Source organism: Engraulis encrasicolus, chromosome 24, assembly GCF_034702125.1.
Source record: "Engraulis encrasicolus isolate BLACKSEA-1 chromosome 24, IST_EnEncr_1.0, whole genome shotgun sequence".
NCBI lineage: Eukaryota > Metazoa > Chordata > Actinopteri > Clupeiformes > Engraulidae > Engraulis > Engraulis encrasicolus.
The window spans coordinates 17,921,028-17,943,381 of record NC_085880.1 but is presented as its reverse complement, the minus strand read 5'-3'; the positions used below and the strand labels follow the sequence as shown (position 1 = coordinate 17,943,381).

The window sequence follows — 22,354 nt, the reverse complement described above, 5'->3', positions numbered from 1 at the left end:
TGGCTGCATAGTTTTTTTGTTGCGCACCTGCTCCACTTAATGAGATATACGGCACATGTGTCATTATATCTACTGTAGTGCCATATGTAATCATTGTATCTAATGAGGTATGTAATTGTTATATACACACTATGATTGAGTGTACTGTAATACTATGAACAGATGGGTAGAGAGGGTTACTGACCAATGGTCTCTTATCCTACTCCATAACTACTATCCAGGGCTCGAGTTGTGGGGGGATGAGGGAGAATGCCATCCCCCCTACAATGAAAATGGTCAAAAATCATCCCCCTCTAAAACCATTGATCTATATTCATTTATAGGCTATACATTCACATATTGCATTAAAATTGTACTTTTAACAACTATTTTCTAAATTTTCGCGGGGGAGAAACCCCCAATTATCAGCATCCATCTTTGACCTGGTTTGATATTAAAACTCGACCGCTGCTACTATCCTCACCATGTTACCATCCCCACACACTGCTGTCATCGCTACCCACTGCTCAGATGTGTAGTGAGTTAAACGGTGATGGACTGTAGAGTCACAATGACAAAAAAATGCTTTGTATTCCCTAAACTATAAAATTGTTGCCTATCCCGAGACCAGACACATGATAATCCTTATTATTTTGACACAAACAAAAACAAAAAACACATTGCTAACCCCAGTGTCGCTAGACATCTGGAGATAAAGGATAGGTCTTGGCCAGACTGAATAGACATAGAGTTGCAGTTTATTTGTTTGTTTGTATGTCTGTCTGTCTGTTTGTTTGTTTGTTTGTTTGTCATGAAATGTCAGGAATTGAAATGTCAGCTGTTAAGCAGGAGTATCGCTGTGTGTGTTTCCCCACAGGGCTTTCGTGCCGCTGCATCCCCCGCCGCCCGATCAGAACGCCACCCAGTGGGACAAGCTGGAGTACCTCGTGGAGGAGTTTGGCAACGGTAAGGGACTCACATCAGACACCAGACACCACACTCTGCTGCAACACTCTGCACTAGTCTGTCTGTCTGTTCTTTCTTGCTTTCTTTGTCTCTGAACTCTGCAGAGAGCATCAGATCTTCTTCTTGTCTTTCTCTCTTCCTGTCTCTACCTCTGTTTTTTGCTGTCTCCCTCCATCCCTCTCTCTCTCTCTCTCTCTCTCTCTCTCTCTCTCTCTCTCTCTCTCTCTCTCTCTCTCTCTCTCTCTCTCTCTCTCTCTCTCTCCCTCTCTCTCTCCCCCCTCTCTCTCTCACTGTCCATCTATGTCTGTCTCCCTCTCACTCTCACTCTCTGTAGACTCCATCAAATGGCTCCTCACAAGCCGCTAAGCATACAGGGTCTCAGGGGTCCTCTCCTCTCCTCTCCTCTCCTCTCCTCTCCTCTCCTCTCCTCTCCTCTCCTCTCCTCTCCTCTCCTCTCCTCTCCTCTCCTCTCCTCTCCTCTCCTCTCCTCTCCTCTCCTCTGTCCACTGTCCTCTTCTGTCCCCTCCTCCCTTCTCCTCAAATCAAGCCCAGTCTCCGCCAGTTAAGTCCACTTGATGGTGTCTGGAGCTGTTGTGGTCTGCGGTCTGTGATGTGATTGAAATGTGGCATGCTGTCTTGCGTGCTCGTGCTGATGCCTGGGCTTGGTGCGTGCGACATTTAGCCACATCACTGTCAGCCTTCCTCATTGTGTCGTGTGTGGATGCTGCCACATACGCTGACGTGGGGTGGAAGTGAAGAGAGGATGGGCTTTGTAGGGGACAGTAAAGAAGGGCAGAAGGATAAAAACCCTCTCTGCTTTGGAAATGTCACTCAGGGCTTCTCCTGAAGCGAAGGCATCTGACAAGTCTGCCATCCGTGTTAATCTGTGCATTCAGGGAATTTTCTTTTACCCCTTATGTACGTGTATTTATTTATTTATTTGTTAAAAATACTGGCATTTATTGTACTGTATTTGAGTGTTTTTTTCCTGAGCAGCATGCTGTTGTATAAGGGAGCATAAGGGCATTACTTCTGATATGTTTGCATAGATGTTATTTTTTTTGCATGGGCATGTTTGTTTACCTACAGTACGTGTGTTTGCTTTTATGAGTGTGTGTATCTATAAAATGCATTATATTATTACATTACATTACATTACATTATAGAATTAAGTCATTAACCATACCCACTCTGAGACCTCATACTCCATTGCCAGTCATAATGTGTATTAACTGGAGCAGGTATTCCTCCGTATTATATGGTGTGACGTCATCGGTCGAATGCTCCATTCATTTCAACGGGGCTCCCCAACGTTCGCACGTCTGTTATTTTTTGATAACGGACGGGTTGGTCTATAACAGACTGCTGTCAATGGCAACAAGACTTTTCACTGCTAAAGCGACTTTTCAACAAGACTCTAATCAGCTGCTGTGATAGACAACACCTGTTGTCCTGGCTACCTAGCTGTTGCCTAGCGGTGTTCCACAACGGCACTGTTTTGTTTTGCGCAGCAACAATCTTTTGACACGAAAAACTATAATAGACTTAACATTAAATAGGCCTAAAGAAATGTCCCCGCCATGTGTGAATCATTTAAGTATATCCATATAATAAGCGGGTTAACTTTCGGCGAGTCGGTCGCTTTGTGGAATAGCAGCACTTCAGAGAGAACAAGACCCCTCCGCTCCGCGTCGGGGTCTAAAGATTCTCTCTGTCGTGCTGCTATTCCACGGTAGCGACCTTCTCGCCGAACGCTAACCCTTACGTATTATCCTGTGGTCATTATTTGTACAGTATTCTTGACCCTAGTTAGTTCCTGTTTGACGGTTCCAACAGTATTCTTGACCACTGGAGTTCCTGTTTGAGGGTTCCAACTAATGGTGTGAATAATAATCGAAATATATCTATGCATCGATCTTACGACCGACGAATGATTTAATCGTATAGTATCGTATCGTATCGTATCGTATCGTATCGTATCGTATCGTATCGTATCTTATCGTATCGTGGGGCATTCAAAAGTATCGAAAACAATCGAATCACTGGCCACTGTCCAATGCCCTTGCTCTATAACATAAGAGAAGTAGGAAAGTAATTGGAAAAAATCGAATCACATCGTATCGTATATAGTCCATGAGCCAGACCGCCGATCGCAATCGAAAGGGTGGGCAAAGTCTTGTTGGTATTTTAATATTGATATATATGTCTAGTTTATGAATTGGTATGATAACCTTTGCAGAACAGTAGCTTTATCATATTTATCATGCATTTCTTATTTGAACCATTTTACACTAAAAACGCCTAGGCTAATTTGCTAATATCTTGATAAATTGAAAGTAAAAATGACTGTGAGGTAAATATATTTATAGGAAAAGTTGTTCTACAAAATTCTTAGATAGTTTAAAGGGCACGTTACACAGATTTCCCACTTAATTTAGTTCAGGCCCCCATTTTCACTGACTTTTCATTAAAAAATTAGTGTTTATTTCCCAAGCGAGAAAATACTGGTAGATTGGGTACAAAAATACAACAATTTTCCCAGTTTATCATCTACATTACAATACAGGTGGGTTTTGTATTACAAGTTTTCTTGAAAGTTGTGTTTCATTATCCACACAAAGTGTAATGTACTTAAATGTGAGCTATTTTACATACACACCCAAATTTGATATGTAGACAAAGACCTATTGGATGAAGCAGAGACTGCACTCTTTACATAGACTAAGGATAAAGTCACTTTCAACACCATGCTGTTGTTGAGAGTGTACTACACCAGTGGTTCTTAACCTTTTTTCTTAGCGCACCCCCTTACCTGTGCCGAAGACAAGCCGCACACCCCCAACACAAACTTCTACATGTGTATATGCACTAAAAATGATAATTGAGTGATTAATTATAATAATTCTTCCTTCAGACATGAATCAATACCTGAATGACTTCAAAACTTGTTTAATTTGGACTTAATTTGGCCTAATTATAATGTTTGCGAGTATAATTTTGGTCACAACCTCTACACTAACAAAATTCTGTGCACCCCCTGGAATCTCTGGCGCACCCCCAGGGGGTGCCCGCACCCCAGGTTAAGAACCACTGTACTACACTATACAATCCAGTGGCATGCAAAGACATTTTGGGGGGCAGACTGTGCTCAAGGTGGGGGCGGGGGGCATGTGGAACTTCCAGTTGCCTTGCCAGAGCAAGAGTGGGGAGTCGTTTTCATTCGAGGGACACTTCAATTTTTATAAAGGGCTGTACTATGAACACAAACCAGGATTTCCCCCTGCAGTTAGGCCTATATTGAAGGTGGACACCTTCACAACAGACCTCACCTTCACTAGGTCCCCTGAAAACATAACTTAATTGTATTGCAAATTAAATTTCTAACAGTTCTTTACAAAACATGTCATATTCCATGTGAAACTGCACAAGATTAAAATTACATCAGGGAGAGATCTTGAGACATAAGTTAGAGTCCCCACCCTTCTATTATGCTATGTTAGATAAAGGTGAATTGTCACATGCTTTTGATCTCAAGAATCGTTACCATAGATGATCATGCCAATATGGACCACATTGTGACAAAAAAAAAAAAGGAACTTAAAAAAAGGCCTTTTTTCGTCCAGTACGGCAAAGGGACTGTTGCTTTAGAACCACCAAGTCCGTTCCTAGATCTGTGCATGCCAATGATGCAATCACTTGTGTTTGGAAATAGTAAAAATAAAGTCCCAAATCAACAGACTGACCCGCTCTGCACTTAAAGTAGGAGGGGTGAGGGATCACCTCACTTTCAAAGCCTTCCGAGTCCAGAGAGCAGGCCAGTAATGGGGAATAACAGATTACATGTTTCACGATTACATTATTAAGAATAAAAAAATGATGAGTTGCATTCCCTTACAGTTGCTGCTTCAGTGTCTGGTAATGAAAGTACATTTACTATGTGAAAATAAGTGATGATTTCTAGATTCACATGTTATGCTATTCTAAAATTTTGATCATTCCACACATTACCTAGCCTGGGAGTACCCATGCTGCCTTGCACGTTCTTTTCGAACTGCTAGACGATATAGTCTGGCGTTTGCCGCCAAACAACACATTACCAGAAACCCAGAGAAAACACATAATGTGCATGTGTGTTGGTGTGGCATTGGCTGTGTGTCTGTGCCTGACAGATGCAGTGGACAGCATGAGTCTGCTTGCATTTGTCTCCTTCTGCTCAGTTATCTACCGTCATCTGGCTGTCCCTGCTGGTAACTCTTATAATATTGTCTTCGGCTGAGTTTCCCAAAAACACTTAAGTAGTAATAAGTAGTACTTAAGTACAGTATACTGACAAGGCGCCACCTCATACAAAAGTTCCATAGCCTCCAGGGATGGAAAGTAACTAATTACATTTACTCAAATTATTGTAATTGAGTACTTTGAGTAACTGAGTCCAAAGTAGTTATTAAAATAGGTGATTTTACTTCTACCCAAATTACAGTTTGGCCAAAGTATTTTACTTACATTTGAATCTACCTTGAGGTCTGAGTAAATTCTGAGGTAGGCAAAATTGAAATAAAGGGGAAAATCTGTCAGACATGAAGGGAAATTGTGTGTTTTTACCATTTAACATAAATTATATATTTTGGACTAATCTATTGGATGACTATCTAGGGCCCGCCGGCCCCATACCATTAGTCCGACAGCCCACAGACGGTACACAATAGAGTTGCAAGTAACTGGCTGGGAATAGTAGAGCACACACCAAGGACTCAAGCTGAGGGAGTACCAGCGCAGCCTGAAAACAGTTGTTTTAAAATATATACAAGAATTATTGTTTATTAACAAAATTATTCATGAATTTAATCTCACAACTGGCAATTAAATGAAATCCACCAGACTATTTCCTTTGGTAGGCTTCCCAGTCTTTGCAATTTAAGGCCCACGACCCAAACACAATGAAATCCAGACCCTTAAGTTCAGAGTAATGGGCTGTTGTATGAATGGGCTGACCCTAGCCCTGCAACTTTGCCACACCAGCACACACAGAATTTTGTTGTCACGATCGCCAGGTTATTGGAAGATGACTTGTGCAGAGATAGCTAGAGGTCACGAAGGGTGCTATTGAAGGAAAGCGATATAAAAGCAAACTGAAGGTAACTTTTACTCAAATCACATTTTTATTAAGTATTTTTTTTTTTACTTTTACTTAAGTAGATTTTTAAAGATGTAATTTTACTTTTACTTAATTACATGTTTTAGTATTCTTTCCACCCCTGATAGCCTCTTACTGGAAATGAGCCTGGCGACAGGCCAATTCACTCTTGGCTGAAAACACTGAACTACATTATAAGAACATTGCTAACATTGCCCAGCGCATGTAATGACTGAGATTGGAAGATAATTACTCTCTACCATGTTGTTAGATGGTCAGCTTAGGTCCCGTGAAATGCGGAACTAAGGGGCGGGACTTACCAAGCTCTATTACCATTTTGGTGACAATAATGACACCAAATAATGACAATATCTGTTATAATAGAGGGACTGCGTTATGGCGTTAAAGGCGGCCGGGGTACACCACATGACAGTCGGAGTACACCACATGATGGTTTTCTTGAACTACTTTGTACCCAGTGTGAGTACCACCAAGCCATGAGGTTATGTGATAGGGTATCTTTACTAGTATCTTTAGTATCTTTACTTGAAATACTAATTTTCTAATGTAAGGGGGAAGAGGCTAGGGCTACAATAGAAAAGTAAATACAAAAATAATCATAAAAACACAAAAGGATGTGCAGGTCGTGAAAAGCTCAGCCTTAAAGCCCACGATGAGTTCAGAGCTCTTTCAAACAGTGTTTTCATGAGCTGGGACGGGACTGGGAACTGTCCATGGACCTATTCGTGAAGCATTTAGGTGCCAACTCTACATAGCATCGACAAATACGTAGAACATAAATACAGCCCGCTACCAGCTTTTCTGCACTCAGCATGGAGAGTGTGAATCAAGCCAATTTCCACCATGTGAGGACTAGTAGTAGTAGTAGTAGTAGTAGTGTGAGGACTACCTCCTCATGCAAACTATGTGTGCCAACTATCAGTCTGGCATCTGGAAAGCAAGTCTTCAGCAGCATCCACAAATCCCAAGCCCACTTGACCATGTCTGGGCCAACGATGAAAATGTCCATCTCACTATACAGTGGATGTGGGGATATTCAGCCCCTGAGGCAGTGTTACAACTGATGTCTTGCAAGTACAGCCATCAATGTAAACTGCTGGATTGCCAATGTCTGAGAAGTAGCTAGAAATGCTGCACAACCCTCTGAAAACTTCAAACATGTGTATATCAGTATGAAGAGGATAATCATGGTGACATATTTACAGATATTTACTAGACTGAGTCAGATCCTGAGGACTGAAATAATGCTCTTTATTTATTCTTGCTGTTGCAGGAAAAGTTAAGAAGATTTCATATGTTGTCATTTTTATCACATTTTGTCAATCACATATTGCTTTGGTGATTCTATTAGGTCAATTGGTATGGTCTAACAACCTCTTTAGGGTCTTGATTGAATGGAAAGCATCCCTGAGGAAATGTAGGCACCCTGTGTGGTCAACAAACTGCATAATAACAAAAAACAATACAGTTTTCACATTTCCGTTTTACTGGTCCACCATTTCAATGCATGATCATTCACTAACTACCTTTTTGCAATGGTTATCATGCCATGTTAATGTACAGTATGGTTATCACATGTTAGTATGTGTTTGTTCATTATGTTTTTTGTTTTTGTTTTACTGTTGGGGGAAATGTAATAATAATAAGCTTAATAAAAACAAAAACGGATTTCATATTTTATCACATTTTGTCATTCACATATTGCTGAGGTGATTCTATTAGCCTATTAGTGTGGTCTAACAACTCCTGTAGGGTCCTGATAGAAGGGAAAGCATCCCTGAGGTCATTTAAGCACCCTGTGTGGTCAACAAACTACATAATAACAAAGAACCACAATACCGATTTTTCACATTTCCATTTTACTGGTCAACACATGATAACTACCAAAAAGCTACCTGTTTGCAATGGTTATCATGCCAAACTGTTAACTTGAGATGTCCAAGAAGTCAAAAAAACAGATTAGAACTTGCCCACCCGTTCGATTGCGAGAGGTCAATTTTTGGCTTCTGGCTCAAGGCCTAATAGTGGGGAATTCTTAAGTATCGAAATAATCAAATCCCTGCTATAAGAAAGTATCATCATGGAGGCTGTGATTTACACCCCTAGTTCCAACGGAATTCTTTACCTCAGTCGTTCCTGTTTGAGGGTTCCAACAGTATTCTTTACCTCAGTAGTTCATGTTAAGATTAGACCATACCAGGAGCTGAGGCCCGTAGTTTGGTCTGGTCCAGTCACCCCTATCGTGGGCACAGTGGCACGGCTCACCCCCAGGACTGCTGGCATCTATGGGGATAGCACAGTAATTAAGCCCATCTGTCCTAGTGCCTCTACAGCACATGCATACACACATGCACACACACATGCACACTAGCATAGCAACACATGCATACACGCACACTCTGACATAGCAACGCATGTTCACAGACACAGACACATACACACACACACACACACAGCGACTCTGCTGGCATCTTGAATCCCACTACAGGGGATCACTACCGGCTACTGCTTCTGCTTTGTCAAAAAGGGAGGGTGGAAAAGGAATAGGGGAGAAAAAAATCAGTCCCTACAGTCTATCTTTTCTTTCTTCCCCCTCTCCTCTCCAGATGGTAGGTTAATTGAGCAAACGGAAGTCACCCCCCTCAACCCCCGACCTCCACCGCCCCCTTTCATCCCCTCCACGTCCCTTGCTAAGTTAGACCCCCATGGCCCCTCTCTTCTTGCGTTCGTGGCTGCAAGCTAGCGAGCTGCTCGTTGGAGACAGCAGCCGCAGCTGAATCTCGGTGCCCCATTAGGGCTTGTGTGGCAGTGCAGCAAAGCCTGACCGGCTCCACTGGGGACGCCAGGGCTCTGCTGTGGCCTGCCCTCCCTTCTTTTCTCTTTTCTTCTTTTCTCTTTCTTTTCACTTGCCTTCCCTTATTCCCTCGCTCCCCTGGTCCCCCGCTCTTGGCCCCTCCTCACTTGTTTGCTCTCTCTCTTTCTCTCTCACTCGCTCGCTCTCTCACACAAACACTTTGTCTCTCTCACACACTCTCTCTCTCTCTCTCTGTTTTTCACACTGTCTCTTTGTCTCTCTGTTTCTCTCTCTGTTTCTCTCTCTGTTTCTCTCTCTGTTTCTCTCTCTCTCTCTCTCTCTCTCTCTCTCTCTCTCTCTCTCTCTATCTCTCTCTCTCTCTCTCCTTCTGGCTCAGTCATGCTTTCGCTTCTCTCTCTTTTTCTTTGCTCCATCTATCCTTCTTTTCTCTTCCTCTGACTGACTGAGTGACAGAAGGTGTGTATGTGTGTATGTGTGTATTTGTTTGTGTATGCAGGCATTCCTGTATATAGTTGCTGTATGTCCTATTCGTGTGTGTGTGTGTGGGATGTGAGCATGTGAGCTCAATGTAGATTTGCTTTGGCTCACAACACATTGTTATTCTCAAGGTGAAATGGCGGTCAGTGTGGTGATGGTGATGATGATCCCATTCCAACCCCCCCCCCCCTCCCCCCACAACACTAACATGTACATTTTAATTGGGTCATATTGTCTGGTCCTGTTGTAAAGGTGCATGCAGTGTGGTGCAGCGTGCATTAATGTGTGGCTGACCATGTAGACTCTATTTTATTTATTTATTTTATTTATTTATTTATTTTTTAATTAATTATTTTTTTAATTTTTTTTGAGGGGGGGTGTCTTAATTGAGTGTATCCCTGATGATATGGGTGGCCATTTTCATAACAAAGCTCACTTTGCATTGTGCTCTCTCTCTCTCTGTCTCTGTCTCTGTCTCTGTCTCTCTCTCTCTCTCTCTCTCTCTCTCTCTCTCTCTCTCTCTCTCTCTCTCTCTCTCTCTCTCTCTCTCTCTCTCTCTCTCTCTCTCTCCCTCTCCCTCTCCCTCTCTCTCTCTCCCAGTATTTCCTTCCATCTGTTTCCCTGTTGTCCTTCCACTCTCTTTCTCGCTCTTCTCTCTTTCCTCAAATGCTCTCTCCCTCCTCATTTTCCCTCGACCAGGGGAGACAAAAGAGCCGGGGAACAATCCGGCGTAATCCAATGATAGCCTTGAGTAACTCTGTGACAGAGCCACCGTCCTCGGGAGGGGAATCTTCTAGCTGTCAAAGCCAGCCAGCCTCCCCAATCCGGGACTGCCCCCTTCTCCCCTTACGACTAACCTTCTTTTATTCCTCCGTCCCCCTCTAAATCTTTCTTTCTCTTTCTTTTAGTCTCTCTCTCTCTCTCTCTTGCTCTCTCTCTCTCTCTGTCTCTTTCCCCCTCCAGTCCATTCCTATGTTCTCAATTCATTCTTTTTTCTCCTCTGTTGCCCCCCGCTCCTCCATCTCTGGAGAACATATGTATTTTTTTCCTAATGAACAGACTTTCTGCAGAGGTTTTAGAGGGGGCACCAGGGAGTCTAAAAATAATGACGGTCTGACCGGGGGGTTTGTTTGTCATAATCAGTGCAGAGGAGTAGAGTGGTTGAGGTGAGTGAGGTTGCGGGTAGACTAGTGTAGGTGGTTGGTGCGAATGTGCTCGTGATGGGGGTGGGCAGGGGTGATGACAGGGAGAGGTGACAAAGGGGCCAGTTGTCCCAGGCCCAGGGCAAGAGGGGTGGGGGGCAGAAATGGGTCCTCTTTACATTGTATTGGGTGGGGGGGCTTTCAGACGACTTTGTCCTGGGCCCAGCCAAGGGTGTTAGCGGTCCTGGGGATGGGGGTGGGAGGATGTGGTGGTGTAGCAGGTGAAATGGCGCTTTGGCGCTCCATTAACCCTCAGCAGGAAACAGTGGGTGCATTCCAATATGCCGACTTCCGTTCTTCCTTGCTCACTTGCCTGCTTGTGACCTCATGAAGATGTCACCGACGACAGGAAATGGAATGAAAAGCACAATTCTAATGTCACGTTCTCATTTCCATTTCAATCAGAATGGTGAATGAAAAACAGTCCCCCAAAAGTTGTTGTGGCTAGGCTGACAGCGAGCGGGGAAACTTTATTGTTTTCTCCACAGAGGCTGGGCTAGGAGGCGGAGCGAGGCCACAAGCACAAGTGGAGGATGGGAGGCCGCATATTGGAATGCACTCAATAGCTGTGGTCCACTGATCCCCTCTACCCTCCATCCCCCCGAGCTCCACCGATCTCCACTCCCCGTCCTCTCCATCCCCCTCCTGACGTCCGTAGGGGGCCTTAACCCTCAGCGTGAAACAATAGCTGTGGTCCACACACACACACACACACACACACACCTTCTGTGTGGAAGCTTTCCATTCCCCCGAGCTCCACCGATCTACACTCTCCGTCCCCTCCATCCTCCATCCTCCTCCTGACCTCCATAGCCCCCCCCCCCCCCCCAGGCGATGCGGGACTTGCTGCATAGGGTCATGGGGAACCTCCACAACAGAATTAGCCTACTGTAGCCTTTTCCATTCACACGTTTCCGCTCAGTTACCATCTCCTTACATCTGGGTCTGATATAATGTCCGTCTCCCTCTTCTGGGTCTGATATTGTTTGTTTTGTTTGGGCTGCCGTCGGTTAACCTGGCTCTCACCAGATTTACTACTACGGGTTACCACACAGGTCTGCGAACCCCACTCACGGTGGGTGAACTTGTAAGGCCAAAGTACCAAGGCGGAACACATTAATCTCACAAGAGTGAGGTTACCGATTGGTAGCATCCCAAACTAGCCAGCCAGAGAACAGCGGAAGAAATGAGGGAGGGAGCGGTACCATATTCTATACTGTAGGGTTGTAAATCACAGCCTCCATGACGATATGATTCGATGTCGATTTCTTAAGGCAGCTTCGTATTTGATTATTTTCCATACATAAGAATGCCCCACGATACGATGCGCTTCAATTCTATTCAACATTTTTCTAATTACTTTTCCACTTCTATTATGATATGGAGCTAGGGCATTGGACAGGGGCCAGCGGTTTGATTATTTTCGCTACTTAAGAATGCCCTACAATGCAATTTGATTCAATTATCGGCTGTAGGATGGATGCATCAATACATATGGACTATCATTTACACCCCTAGTATACAGTGCAGTGAACTTTGCATTACATTACAATCACTGTGGCCCATCTATCCCCCATACCCCTAGGTCCCCTTTCCCATCCGCTTGAGCCCTGTAGGCGATGCAGGGCTCATTGTGTAAAGTCAAGCGGATCACACAGAGACCTCCACTGTAGCAGAACGGCCCACTCCTCCACCCACTGCCTTTCCTCCTGTTGCAGGAGCCGGAAGATCTGAGATTTTCTAGCTTAGTGCCTTACCTGATGAAGGTCTAGGACCAAAATGTTGTGTATTAAAGAAAACAACAAAATGGTCAGTGTGTGGGAGTTTTTTCAAATTGCATGCTGAGTGACCCATGGGCCGTCTTAAATGCAACTGCCAGATGAGGTGTGTGAAGGTTTAAAGGTTTGTGCCTGAAATCAACCATGAGACAGATGGCTGCATTCAACATTGCCCTGTAGATGCCCATAATAAGTTTGGGATACTTAGATTTCAGACACGGAATAATTCATTGCTTTTACATTTTAGAAGACTGACCAACCCAACACAGCTCGCTCCACGCCACCCAACTCCACCACGCTCCATTCTCATTAGCGATCTGCTGAAATGTGAAATCAGCCTGGGTAGAGTAGGCTACAATTAAAATTTCATCAGTCAATGTTAATAATGACTTTGTATGAGTATTGATTTAACTTTTTGGAAGGCCAGCAGAGCTCAGCTCACCCCACTCCACCAAAACCGCACCTCACCACATTCAACTCCGCCCGCATTAGCTTGTCAGACTCACACATAATATTATATTTGCATTTGGGCTTTCATGCCTCTGTGTTTGCAGGGGGTCACTTGTGTGTTTGAAGCAGCAATGATAAATTGCAACGATCATCGAGTCCTCTATCTAGCCAAACAAATCCCTGGCCTGCATAGCATACCGCTGTGTTAAACCTCCCCCAAAACTGGGCAGGACGTCAAATTAAAAGCAGGGGTTGAATGAGGACTTTGAGACGTGATCTGCATTTCCATCTCTGTGAAGGTGAGGGAGGATTAGCAGACAGACTGCCATAGCAGAGAGGCAGGAGGAGAGAAGGGAAGGGAAAGAAGCCAAAGACATAATTTGGTATTCCCCTCATAATCCATGGTTACAAGGGCCAACACCGTTACTGGTTGGGTAGTAGCAGTGGTAAATCATTCAGAAAGGGCTATGGGCAGCCCAACGGGAACTAGCAGACAGGAAATGCTGTGGTAGCAGGACACACCTTGATGTGGTAGGGGTAATAAGATGGACAGGACAGTGGGGGGGCACTGTGGCGCAGTGTGCTAAGCCCCCCACATTTGGGCTTACATTGCCCATGGGGACCCCGGTTCGAGTCCTATCCCATCTATCTCCCCCCAACCATTACCGTCTCCTCTCATATTGTCCTGCCATAATAAACAAAGGCCAAAAAACCCCAAAAAATACATTAAAAAAAGATGGACAGGACAGGAGGAGTGGTCTCATGCATCAGTCTCCTGTAAGGCATTAAAAGGCATTAAAAGAGTTGTAATAACACTGGAGAGTCCTGCCTGGACTGCATATGATCAGGGATGACAAAACGCGGCAAAGGATTCAACCTTTGGGGGCGCTGTGGCGCAGCGCGCTACGCCCCCCCACTTGGGCTTGCATGCCCACAGGGACCCAGGTTCGAGTCCGGCCTAGGTCATATCCCAACCCTACCCCCATTTCTCTGTCCCACTGATTTCCTGTAAATCTCTACTGTCCCATCAATCAATAGGCACAAAAAGCCCATAAAAATATCTTTAAACAAAATTTCAACCTTTAACATTCAATCAGGGAGACCGACCAACAGAACCATTCTTTTGGTTGTCGCCAGCTGCCTCTGAGCTCTTTACATATTTTTCGGTGAAGTTCAACTTTCTTTTTCTTTTGATGCTCTTTTTGACGCTCTCGATGCTACAGCCGATGTTCACCACTTCTGCCGCTCTTCTCGCTCTTCCATACAAAGTCAATTAACTTCACCTCTTCCCACTCCATCAACGCCTGCTGTCTGTTCCCAGAATATCACTGGAAAACGTTAACACCTATTGCACTAGTTTGTAAGTCTTCGTGGCTAGAGAAGGAAAAGGCTGGGCCTGGTGGTACTGCAGAAGAGCTTGAGTGCCTGTGAGAGTGTGTATGTGTTACGTCTGTACTGTATGAGTGCGTTCCAATATGCGACCTTGCGTCTCACTTGTGCTTGTGACCTCGTACCAGGAAGTAATACGTCGTGATGACATCATTAAAAACAGCAATATATTTCAATATCTTGCAAAAAGCTAAATTGTTAAGTCATTTTCTCATTTTCAAACAGGATGGTAAATGAAGAATAGTCCCCCAAGAATTGTTTTGCCAAGGCTGACAGGGGAGAAACTTAATTGTTTTCTCCATGGAGGGGGGCATCAGCAAAACGTGAGGCCACAAGCCCAAGTGGAGGACGCAAGGTCGCATATTGGAATGCACCCTATATCTGTACTTTTGAGGACTCCGTCGAAAAGGAAGGGGTTGTCCTTAAATAGCGAATTTGAATTTGAATTTGGATCAGCCGCTTTGTCATAGTCTGACTTCAGTTCAACATTGTCAGCCCTCATCGTGTTTTCTGATTGGCCATAACATTCACAGACATGACACAGACAGAGTCGTTGAAGATTTCTGTGCAGATTCCCCCTCATCATGGTCATCTTGCTTAAAAAAGTGAAGTTGTAGGGCGCTAGACTTCTTTGAGTTGCAGGCAACTGGACTTCTTTGAGTCACAGACAACCGGACTTCGCAGGATACTGGGCATGTTTTAGGACACTGGAGACATCTTGAAATCGTGTCTCTTTCACTCAGGGACTTCTTCACTTCTTGAACTGATGTGGGAATTGCAAAGCCATTTATCTTTTTCTCTGGCAAGTGGACCATAGTCGCGGGAGGCAAACGAGGCAACGGCAATTGAGCGAGAGCAATAAGCGGCACAGCGGCGAGTGTGATTGCAGTGGACAGATACATATCGGGGAGTGATTAGTTGAAAGACCACTGACGGATACATGTAGGGGAAGTGGACTCTGGGCTGAGGGGACGGTGCATTCAGGGAAACCGACAGGGGGGGAACAAAGGGGTCATTTTTCCCCGGCCAAGATAGAGAGGGGGCCCAAAATTGGGTTCTCATTACATTGTATGTATTGGATTGGGGGACCTTTCAGATGACTTTGTCCTGGGCCCAGCAAAAGCTGTCAGCGGCCCTGGGGGCATTGGCAGATACATGAAGGGAGAGTGGGGTGTGGGTTGAGTGGAGGGGGGAGGGGAGGGGTTCAGCATTCATTTCATGGCTTATTGTGGAGATCTTATCAGCAATCAACTCTTAATTATATGCCACTGGGGATAGACTGCCACAGAGCCTCACACAGTGTCCTCAGATACACTCTACATCCCCCTCCCTCTCTCCTTCCCTCCCTCTCTCGCTCTCTCCTTCCCTCCCTCCCTCCCTCTCTCCTTCCCTTCCTTTACTTCACACACTTTCTTTCTCTTCTGTCTTTCTCTCTGTATTCCCTAATTGTTCCTTCATCCCTTTCCTCTATCTACATGTATCTATTGCCCCACTCTGTCTGTCTGTCTGTCGCTCTCTCTCTCTCGCTCTCTCTCTCTCTCTCTCTCTCTCTCTCTCTCTCTCTCTCTCTCTCTCTCTCTCTCTCTCTCTCGCTCTCTCTCTCGCTCTCTCTCTCGCTCGCTCTCTCTCTCGCTCTCTCTCTCTCTCTCGCTCTCTCTCGCTCTCTCTCTCGCTCTCTCTCTCTCCTCTGTCGTGCTGTCTCTGTAATCACTCTTCTGGGTTGTTGTGATGGGAGGCCTTGGCAGGAGGTCCTAGCTGCTCATCCACTGCAACGTGAGCGAAGGCCTGATGCAAGACAAATCGTCATGCTGATGTCTCCGTTCTCTCTCTCGCTCTCTTTTGTTTGTTTTGGCCCCTACGCAGCCCTTACATCCTCCTCACCTCAACAGCGCTCTTATACACTACATGATTATACACAACACATCGCCCGCATTCGGGTGGGAAGGTGATTCTGGAGCTGCGTGCTGCCACTCATTGCGGCGGCCCACTCCTCTCTTCTCACGGCAGGGAGTGCGTTCACATCACTTGTTCAGTCAATGTTTGTATTTTGTTTTGAGTTTTCTTCTCAGCAATGTTCACTTGTTTGTTCTGACAGATGAGACATGTTAGGCAGAAGTTTTTTTGCACTATAAAGTTGACGCATGCAGTGCTTGCCATTGCATATCCCTCTCAGCAGGGCTCTGTGCAGATGTTGCATAGAAATAGAATAGAATAGAAAGCCTTTATTGTCATTATACAAAGTATACTGAGATTTGAGCTTCCCTACAAGGTGCACAGTCCTTTACAGATGGACATAGTCCAGTAAGTGTGAGTTCAGTGTCGTAACAGCTTTGGGGAAGTGCATCCATTTGCATTATAGTTAGTATAAGTGTGATGGACAGACTTTCATCTCCACAGGGTATGCTGAGCGCAAACTTGGCTTCATCATGACGACGGCACTCCACCCACTCCTGTGTAGGCTGGGAAATGCTGCATTTCTAATTGCGTCACCCATCCCTCCATGTTTGGAGCAGTATAGGTCATGAAATCAGAAAGTTACAGGTTTGATGTTACTCATTTCCTAATAATTGATGCTCCCATCATTCCATGGCTGAAGCAATCTTGAACCAGGCACACAGCCCTATTCTGCTCCATGGAGAATGTATCCCATTTACTCAATTCTATCCAAGTGACATTGGATTGGAGTGTGATTCTTGCGGGCAGACATTTGAAATCTTCAGTTTTGCTCTCCCCTGAACACTGAACACAGTAGTCGTTTCCCAAGGACTCAGTCTGTCGTCGACCCAATAAATAATTTTATTGAGTGCTGTCGTCAAAAACTGACTGCTACTGCATTCGACACAATGTTAACGGCATTGATCTATTCTAGATGTCAAGTGATTGTATGGAACACAATAGCATTTAAACTAGTGGAAAGGATTCTCCATTGTGCCATTGGGCCACTGGGCAGCTGATCGACAAATCAGATTGCCCTCACCTTACCCAAAGTATGTTTCTGAAAACCATAATTGCTATTCCAAATTTTCAGTTAGCCACATTGTTGGTTGCAATGGAAAATTGCATTGCAACCAACTATTCTAACATACATGGCATTGCAATCAACTTGCTAACTTCCAACATGGCATTGCAATCACATTGCTAACTGCCGAGTAACACTGCTCTTGAGAAACACAACCCTGGAGCACTCCAATCAACAGCCTTTCTGCTTCATACCATGTTTGGGCATGCTATCATGCATTATCATGTTATCATGCGGCGGGTTTCTCAGTGGCTCTGTTGCCAATTTAATTGATTTTGACCCCACACACTTTAGGTCACATGGCTGTTATGTTAACCACTACCTCCTAGTGCTGTGCCTTTGTCTGCTGTGTCTCTGGCCGTGACCAGACACTTTCAGACTGTCTCAAGTGGGTTTGTGCACATAATATTGTGTGGGCCATGCATTCATGACTCTCTCCTCCACATGCTTGTTTGCACATCTTATTTAGACATGCGATACTACATTCCTGTGTGTGTGTGTGTGTGTGTGTGTGTGTGTGTGTGTGTGTGTGTGTGTGTGTGTGTGTGTGTGTGTGTGTGTGTGTGTGTGTGTGTGTGTGTCTGTGTCTGTGTCTGTGTCTGTGTCTGTGTCTGTGTGTGTGTGTGTGTGTGTGTGTGTGTGTGTGTGTGTGTGGGGATGTGCATTGCAGGTCTCTTTTATTGGTGCATGGGTTTTATTTGCTGCAAGCACACACGCACGTATGCACACACGGACGCAAACATACATACATATACACACATTTATACACACAGACACAATCGCCACACACCGAGACACACAAAGCCAGCTAAGAGGCTCTTTAATAAATACCTCTCTCTATCTCTGGCTGCTACTTCACTCTGTGTTTACTGTACACACACACACACACACACACACACACACACACACACACACACACACACACACACACACACACACACACACACACACACACACACACACACACACACACACACACACACACACACACACACACTCACACTCACAAACAAGCACACCACGCCCGTAGGGGTTCCATGCTTTGGGAGATAAGGGCCTCATCTCCTTCTCTCCTCTCTTCCTCCTCTCCTCTCTTCCTCCTCTCCTCTCCTCTCCGCCATCCAAGGCAGTCCAGATGTGGTGTACCCACGCCACCGATAATACACAATATATGCCGATGTCTAATCCCCGGAAAATCTGCCTAAGGAAAGCGGTAGCTGAGCGGTGTGCGTACAGGCGGCACAGCAGAGCAAACATCCCCTCTCCTTCCTCCTCTCTCCACTCCCTCCCTCCCTCCCTGTTTGCCTCCTCTTTCCCTCCTCTCCCATCCCTCCCCTCCCCTCTCTCCCATCCCTCCCCTCTCTCCCTGCACCTCCCTTCCCCTCTCTCTTCCCCTCCCTTCTCTTCTCTTCCCTTCCCTTCCCTTCCCCGCCCTCCCCTCCTCTCCCATCCCTCCCCTCTCCTCCACCCCTTCCCTTCCCTTCCCTTCCCTTCCCCTCCCCTCCCCTCCCCTCCTCCCCTCTCCTCTCCTCTCCTCTCCTCTCCTCTCCTCTCCTCTCCTCTCCTCTCCTCTCCTCTCCTCTCCTCTCCCCTCCCCTCCCCTCCCCTCCCCTCCCCTCCCCTCCCCTCCTCTCCTCTCCTCTCCTCTCCTCTCCTCTCCTCTCCTCTCCCCTCCCCTCCTCTCCTCTCCTCTCCTCTCCCTCCCCGTTCCCCGCCTCTCGTGTCGGCGGAGTTCATAAGCACGGGCTTTCTGTCGCTGTGGAACACGGCGGCCTATTGTCTCCATAACCAGGCTTTGCCACTTTACAAAAGCGACCCGCATCACAAAAAAGGGAAACACACTATTCAAATGTTAATGTACGCTGCAGCTGTCAAGACTTCAAAGCTCGCGGTTTTCTTTTTTTCTTTTTTTATATGGTCCATCTTTTTTTCTTTCTGTCTGTCTCTCTCTCTCTCTCTCTCTCTCTCTCTCTCTCTCTCTCTCTCTCTCTCTCTCTCTCTCTCTCTCTCTCTCTCTCTCTCTCTCTCTCTCTCCCTCGATCCCTCTCTCCGACTGTGGTGTAGCAGGTGTATAATTCATCTTTGTTCTGTGTTTTCCTTTAGTCTTTAGCGTCTCTGTGTGCAGTCGTGCCAGGTTGTAAGCCAGGCTGGCCTGAGCAGAGCAGAGCAGGCTCAAGCTTCTCTTTTCTTTTCTTTTCATCCTTCTTCCATTTCTTCCTTCCAAATCACCTCCCTGTGCTGTCCTCCCTCCTGTAAAGCTTTTTTCAGGGTGGAAGACACCACTCTGCCTTGTTCTGGTGGTGGTGGTGGTGGTGACCGCTGACCGCTTTTTGCCAGGCCCGGGACAAAAGTCATCTGAAAGGCCTCCTTGGCCAATGCACACAATGTAATGAGGACCTCAATTATGGGCCCCCTCTCTTCCTGGACCCGGGACAACAGACCCCTTTGCCCCCACCCCTTGTCGGCTCCCGTGGTGGTAGGAGTGATGTCCCAGGCCCTGCTCGCCAGCCAGCCAACCATCCGGCCAGCCAGGCCTGTCAGATACTTGGCTGGATGGACTGTGTTGTGCCAGCATCACCACTGAGGGACTGTGGGAATGGCTAGCTGAGGCAAGGAGGTGGAGGCAGTGTTGTGTTGTGGGGTGGGGACTCGGTGTGGGGCGGTGGAGTGTTCTGAGTGTTGTGAGTGGTGGTGGTAGAGGTGGTATGTGGGCTGAGGGTGTTGCCAGTGGTTCAGCGGGTTGGGTGGCAAGGTGTTGGTGTGGGTGTGGGAGTGGGAGTGTTGTGCATGGCGGCCGAGGTGGTGTTGGGGTTTGGGAGTGTTGCCAGTGTTGGTAGGGATCGTGTTGGGCTGTGGGGGTGTTGCCAATGTTGGTAGAGATGGTCAGGGCCGGATTAACGCATAGGCTAGATATGTCTGCAGCCTGGCCAAACGCTGGCCAAAAGTGAGAATTGTGACAAAAGGCAGTGTTGAAAACTTCTTCTGTCTTGTTGAGTGCATTTTTTCTATTTAATACTCCTCTTCGCAGTTGGTAGACATGTTGGTTATCCTTAATAGAGCTCACAAGTGGGTGACAACATTCTTTGGCGCGGATTAGCATTTTGACGGCATCCGGTTTCCAGGAATACAAAAAATAGCATTGGGCTAACAAAAATATAAGACAGACGTTAACAACCGTCATTCGCCTATCCCCGCATCCTTTCCTTAGTAACAAATGGACCAGCACAACAACACGTGCATGTTTATCAAACGAAACATAAAGATAATAAAGTAATGTTTCTATCCCTTGGCTCCTCGAGAATTTTTGAGAATTACATCTCACATTCTCACGTGAGTTATAGGGACTTCCTTATGTGAAGCCAGTTTTGAAAGTATAGCACTTTTGGTAAGTTTTGAAAGTATAGCACTAAACCAATGCGAATTGCAGTTATGGCACTTTGTAAGTTTTATCAAAAGAGTGTTACCAGGAGTGAAAAACAACCTGTATCAGAGCTTGGTTAGAAATATTTCCAAAGTCTCGTACCTGTAAGGTTTGTGGCGGTTTGCCGTTGGATACCATGGCTCGTAAAATCTCCCTCCTGTAGTTTGCCAGTTTTTCAGGTTAAAGGAACAGTCCACCCTGTGGAAAATGTGGAAAATGATTTGCACATTCATGAATAATGCTTGGAAATACTGCAAATATGTGAAAATCAAAAAAGGGTGGACTGTTCCTTTAAGCATGTGATAGCAACATCGTATTTATGTTGGCGTTTCACACAAAAATGATCAATCAAGTCATCCCTACAGCCTATTTTGAATACCCTCGTCAGTTTGCGGGGGTTCGCTAATCGCGTGTTTGCACTCACACCTTATTTGATACTGGTCCCCATTCATTTTCGGTCGCAAAGGGAACTGGAACTTAGTGAGCCCAATTTGGCGGGTAACTGCCCAATCTGGCAACACTAACAAGACATACCATAGAGTTTCGAGTACTCTATTGCTTTGCTCATAATTCTAAGACTGTCTATGTAAATGTGTGGGGGCGGCCCCACAGCAACCTCTAGCCTAGGGGCCCCAGGCCATCTTCTTAATCCGGCCCTGGAGATGGTGTTGGGCTTGGTGATGGATGAGGCTGGTGAAGGGGATGGCGAAGGGGCTGTTGGTGCTCTCGCTGCTGCTGCTGCCTCTCGCTGCTGCCTCTCGCATCACCCCTCCTCCCACCTCACCTCAACCCACCTCTCCGCCCTAACTCACACCTCAACCAACACACACAAATGCACTCTGGTGGAATGTTGGCGCTGGTGATGTCAGGCCTTATGTTGTTGATGGTGGTGATGATAGGGGGGTGGTGGTGGTGGTGGTGATATTGTTGGGGAGTTATGGTGGTGGTGGTGGTGATATTGTTGGGGAGTGGTGGTGGTGGTGGTGGTGGAGGTCGTGGTGGTGCCTGTGCTGCTCCAGTCCCTGAGACAGGTGGGGTCTTAACAGGGAGTAAGCCCAATCACTGGCCCTCCATCTACCTCATCTGGCTTTTATCCTGGCACCTGCCAACATTTCCTCTCTCTCTCTCTCATTTTCTCTCTTTCTTTCTCTATCCCTCCCTCCCTCACTAATTCTCTCTCTCTCTCTCTCTCTCTTACTCTCCCTGCCCCTCTCTCTCTCTCTCTCTCTCTCTCTCTCTCTCTCTCTCTCTCTCTCTCTCTCTCTCTCTCTCTCTCTCTCTCTCTCTCTCTCTCTACCCCACCTGTCTGGTCTGTTGTCCTCTAAGCCTCCACAAGAGACCTGAATAACATGTCTGCGTGCCAGAAAGATCAGACGTGGAGCTGCGGACGCCACTGCTGTTTAGGCCAGCGCCCTGCTCATCTGTCACTTTGCCTGAATGTTTGACACGGGCGTGTCTGTGTGTGTGCGCACGCGGGCCTGTTGTTGTATTTATTTATTTATTAACTGTCATTGACATGAATGTTTACAGAGCAGAGAAACTCCATTGACCTTTCTATGAAGGAAGTTAGCCTGTTCAGCATCCAGAAAATGACAAAACAAAAACCAAAGTTACTACCTGCATCACCACCCTAAACTCTGGAGTTAAGACATGTCGTCTTTCATACGAACTGTGACTAAAGTATTGCATTTAATGTGTTTTTG

At 45.9% G+C, this 22,354-nt stretch overlaps 1 protein-coding gene across 1 annotated transcript in view; it reads left to right on the top strand.

Moving 5' to 3' along the window:
- lmbrd1 (LMBR1 domain containing 1) overlaps nt 1-22,354 on the top strand; it is a 165,429-nt gene that overhangs the window by 50,683 nt on the left and 92,392 nt on the right. The window contains exon 6 of the mRNA XM_063191038.1: nt 857-945. Within this exon, the coding sequence (XP_063047108.1) occupies nt 857-945 (89 nt within the window). The remainder of the gene's footprint in view (nt 1-856; nt 946-22,354) is intronic.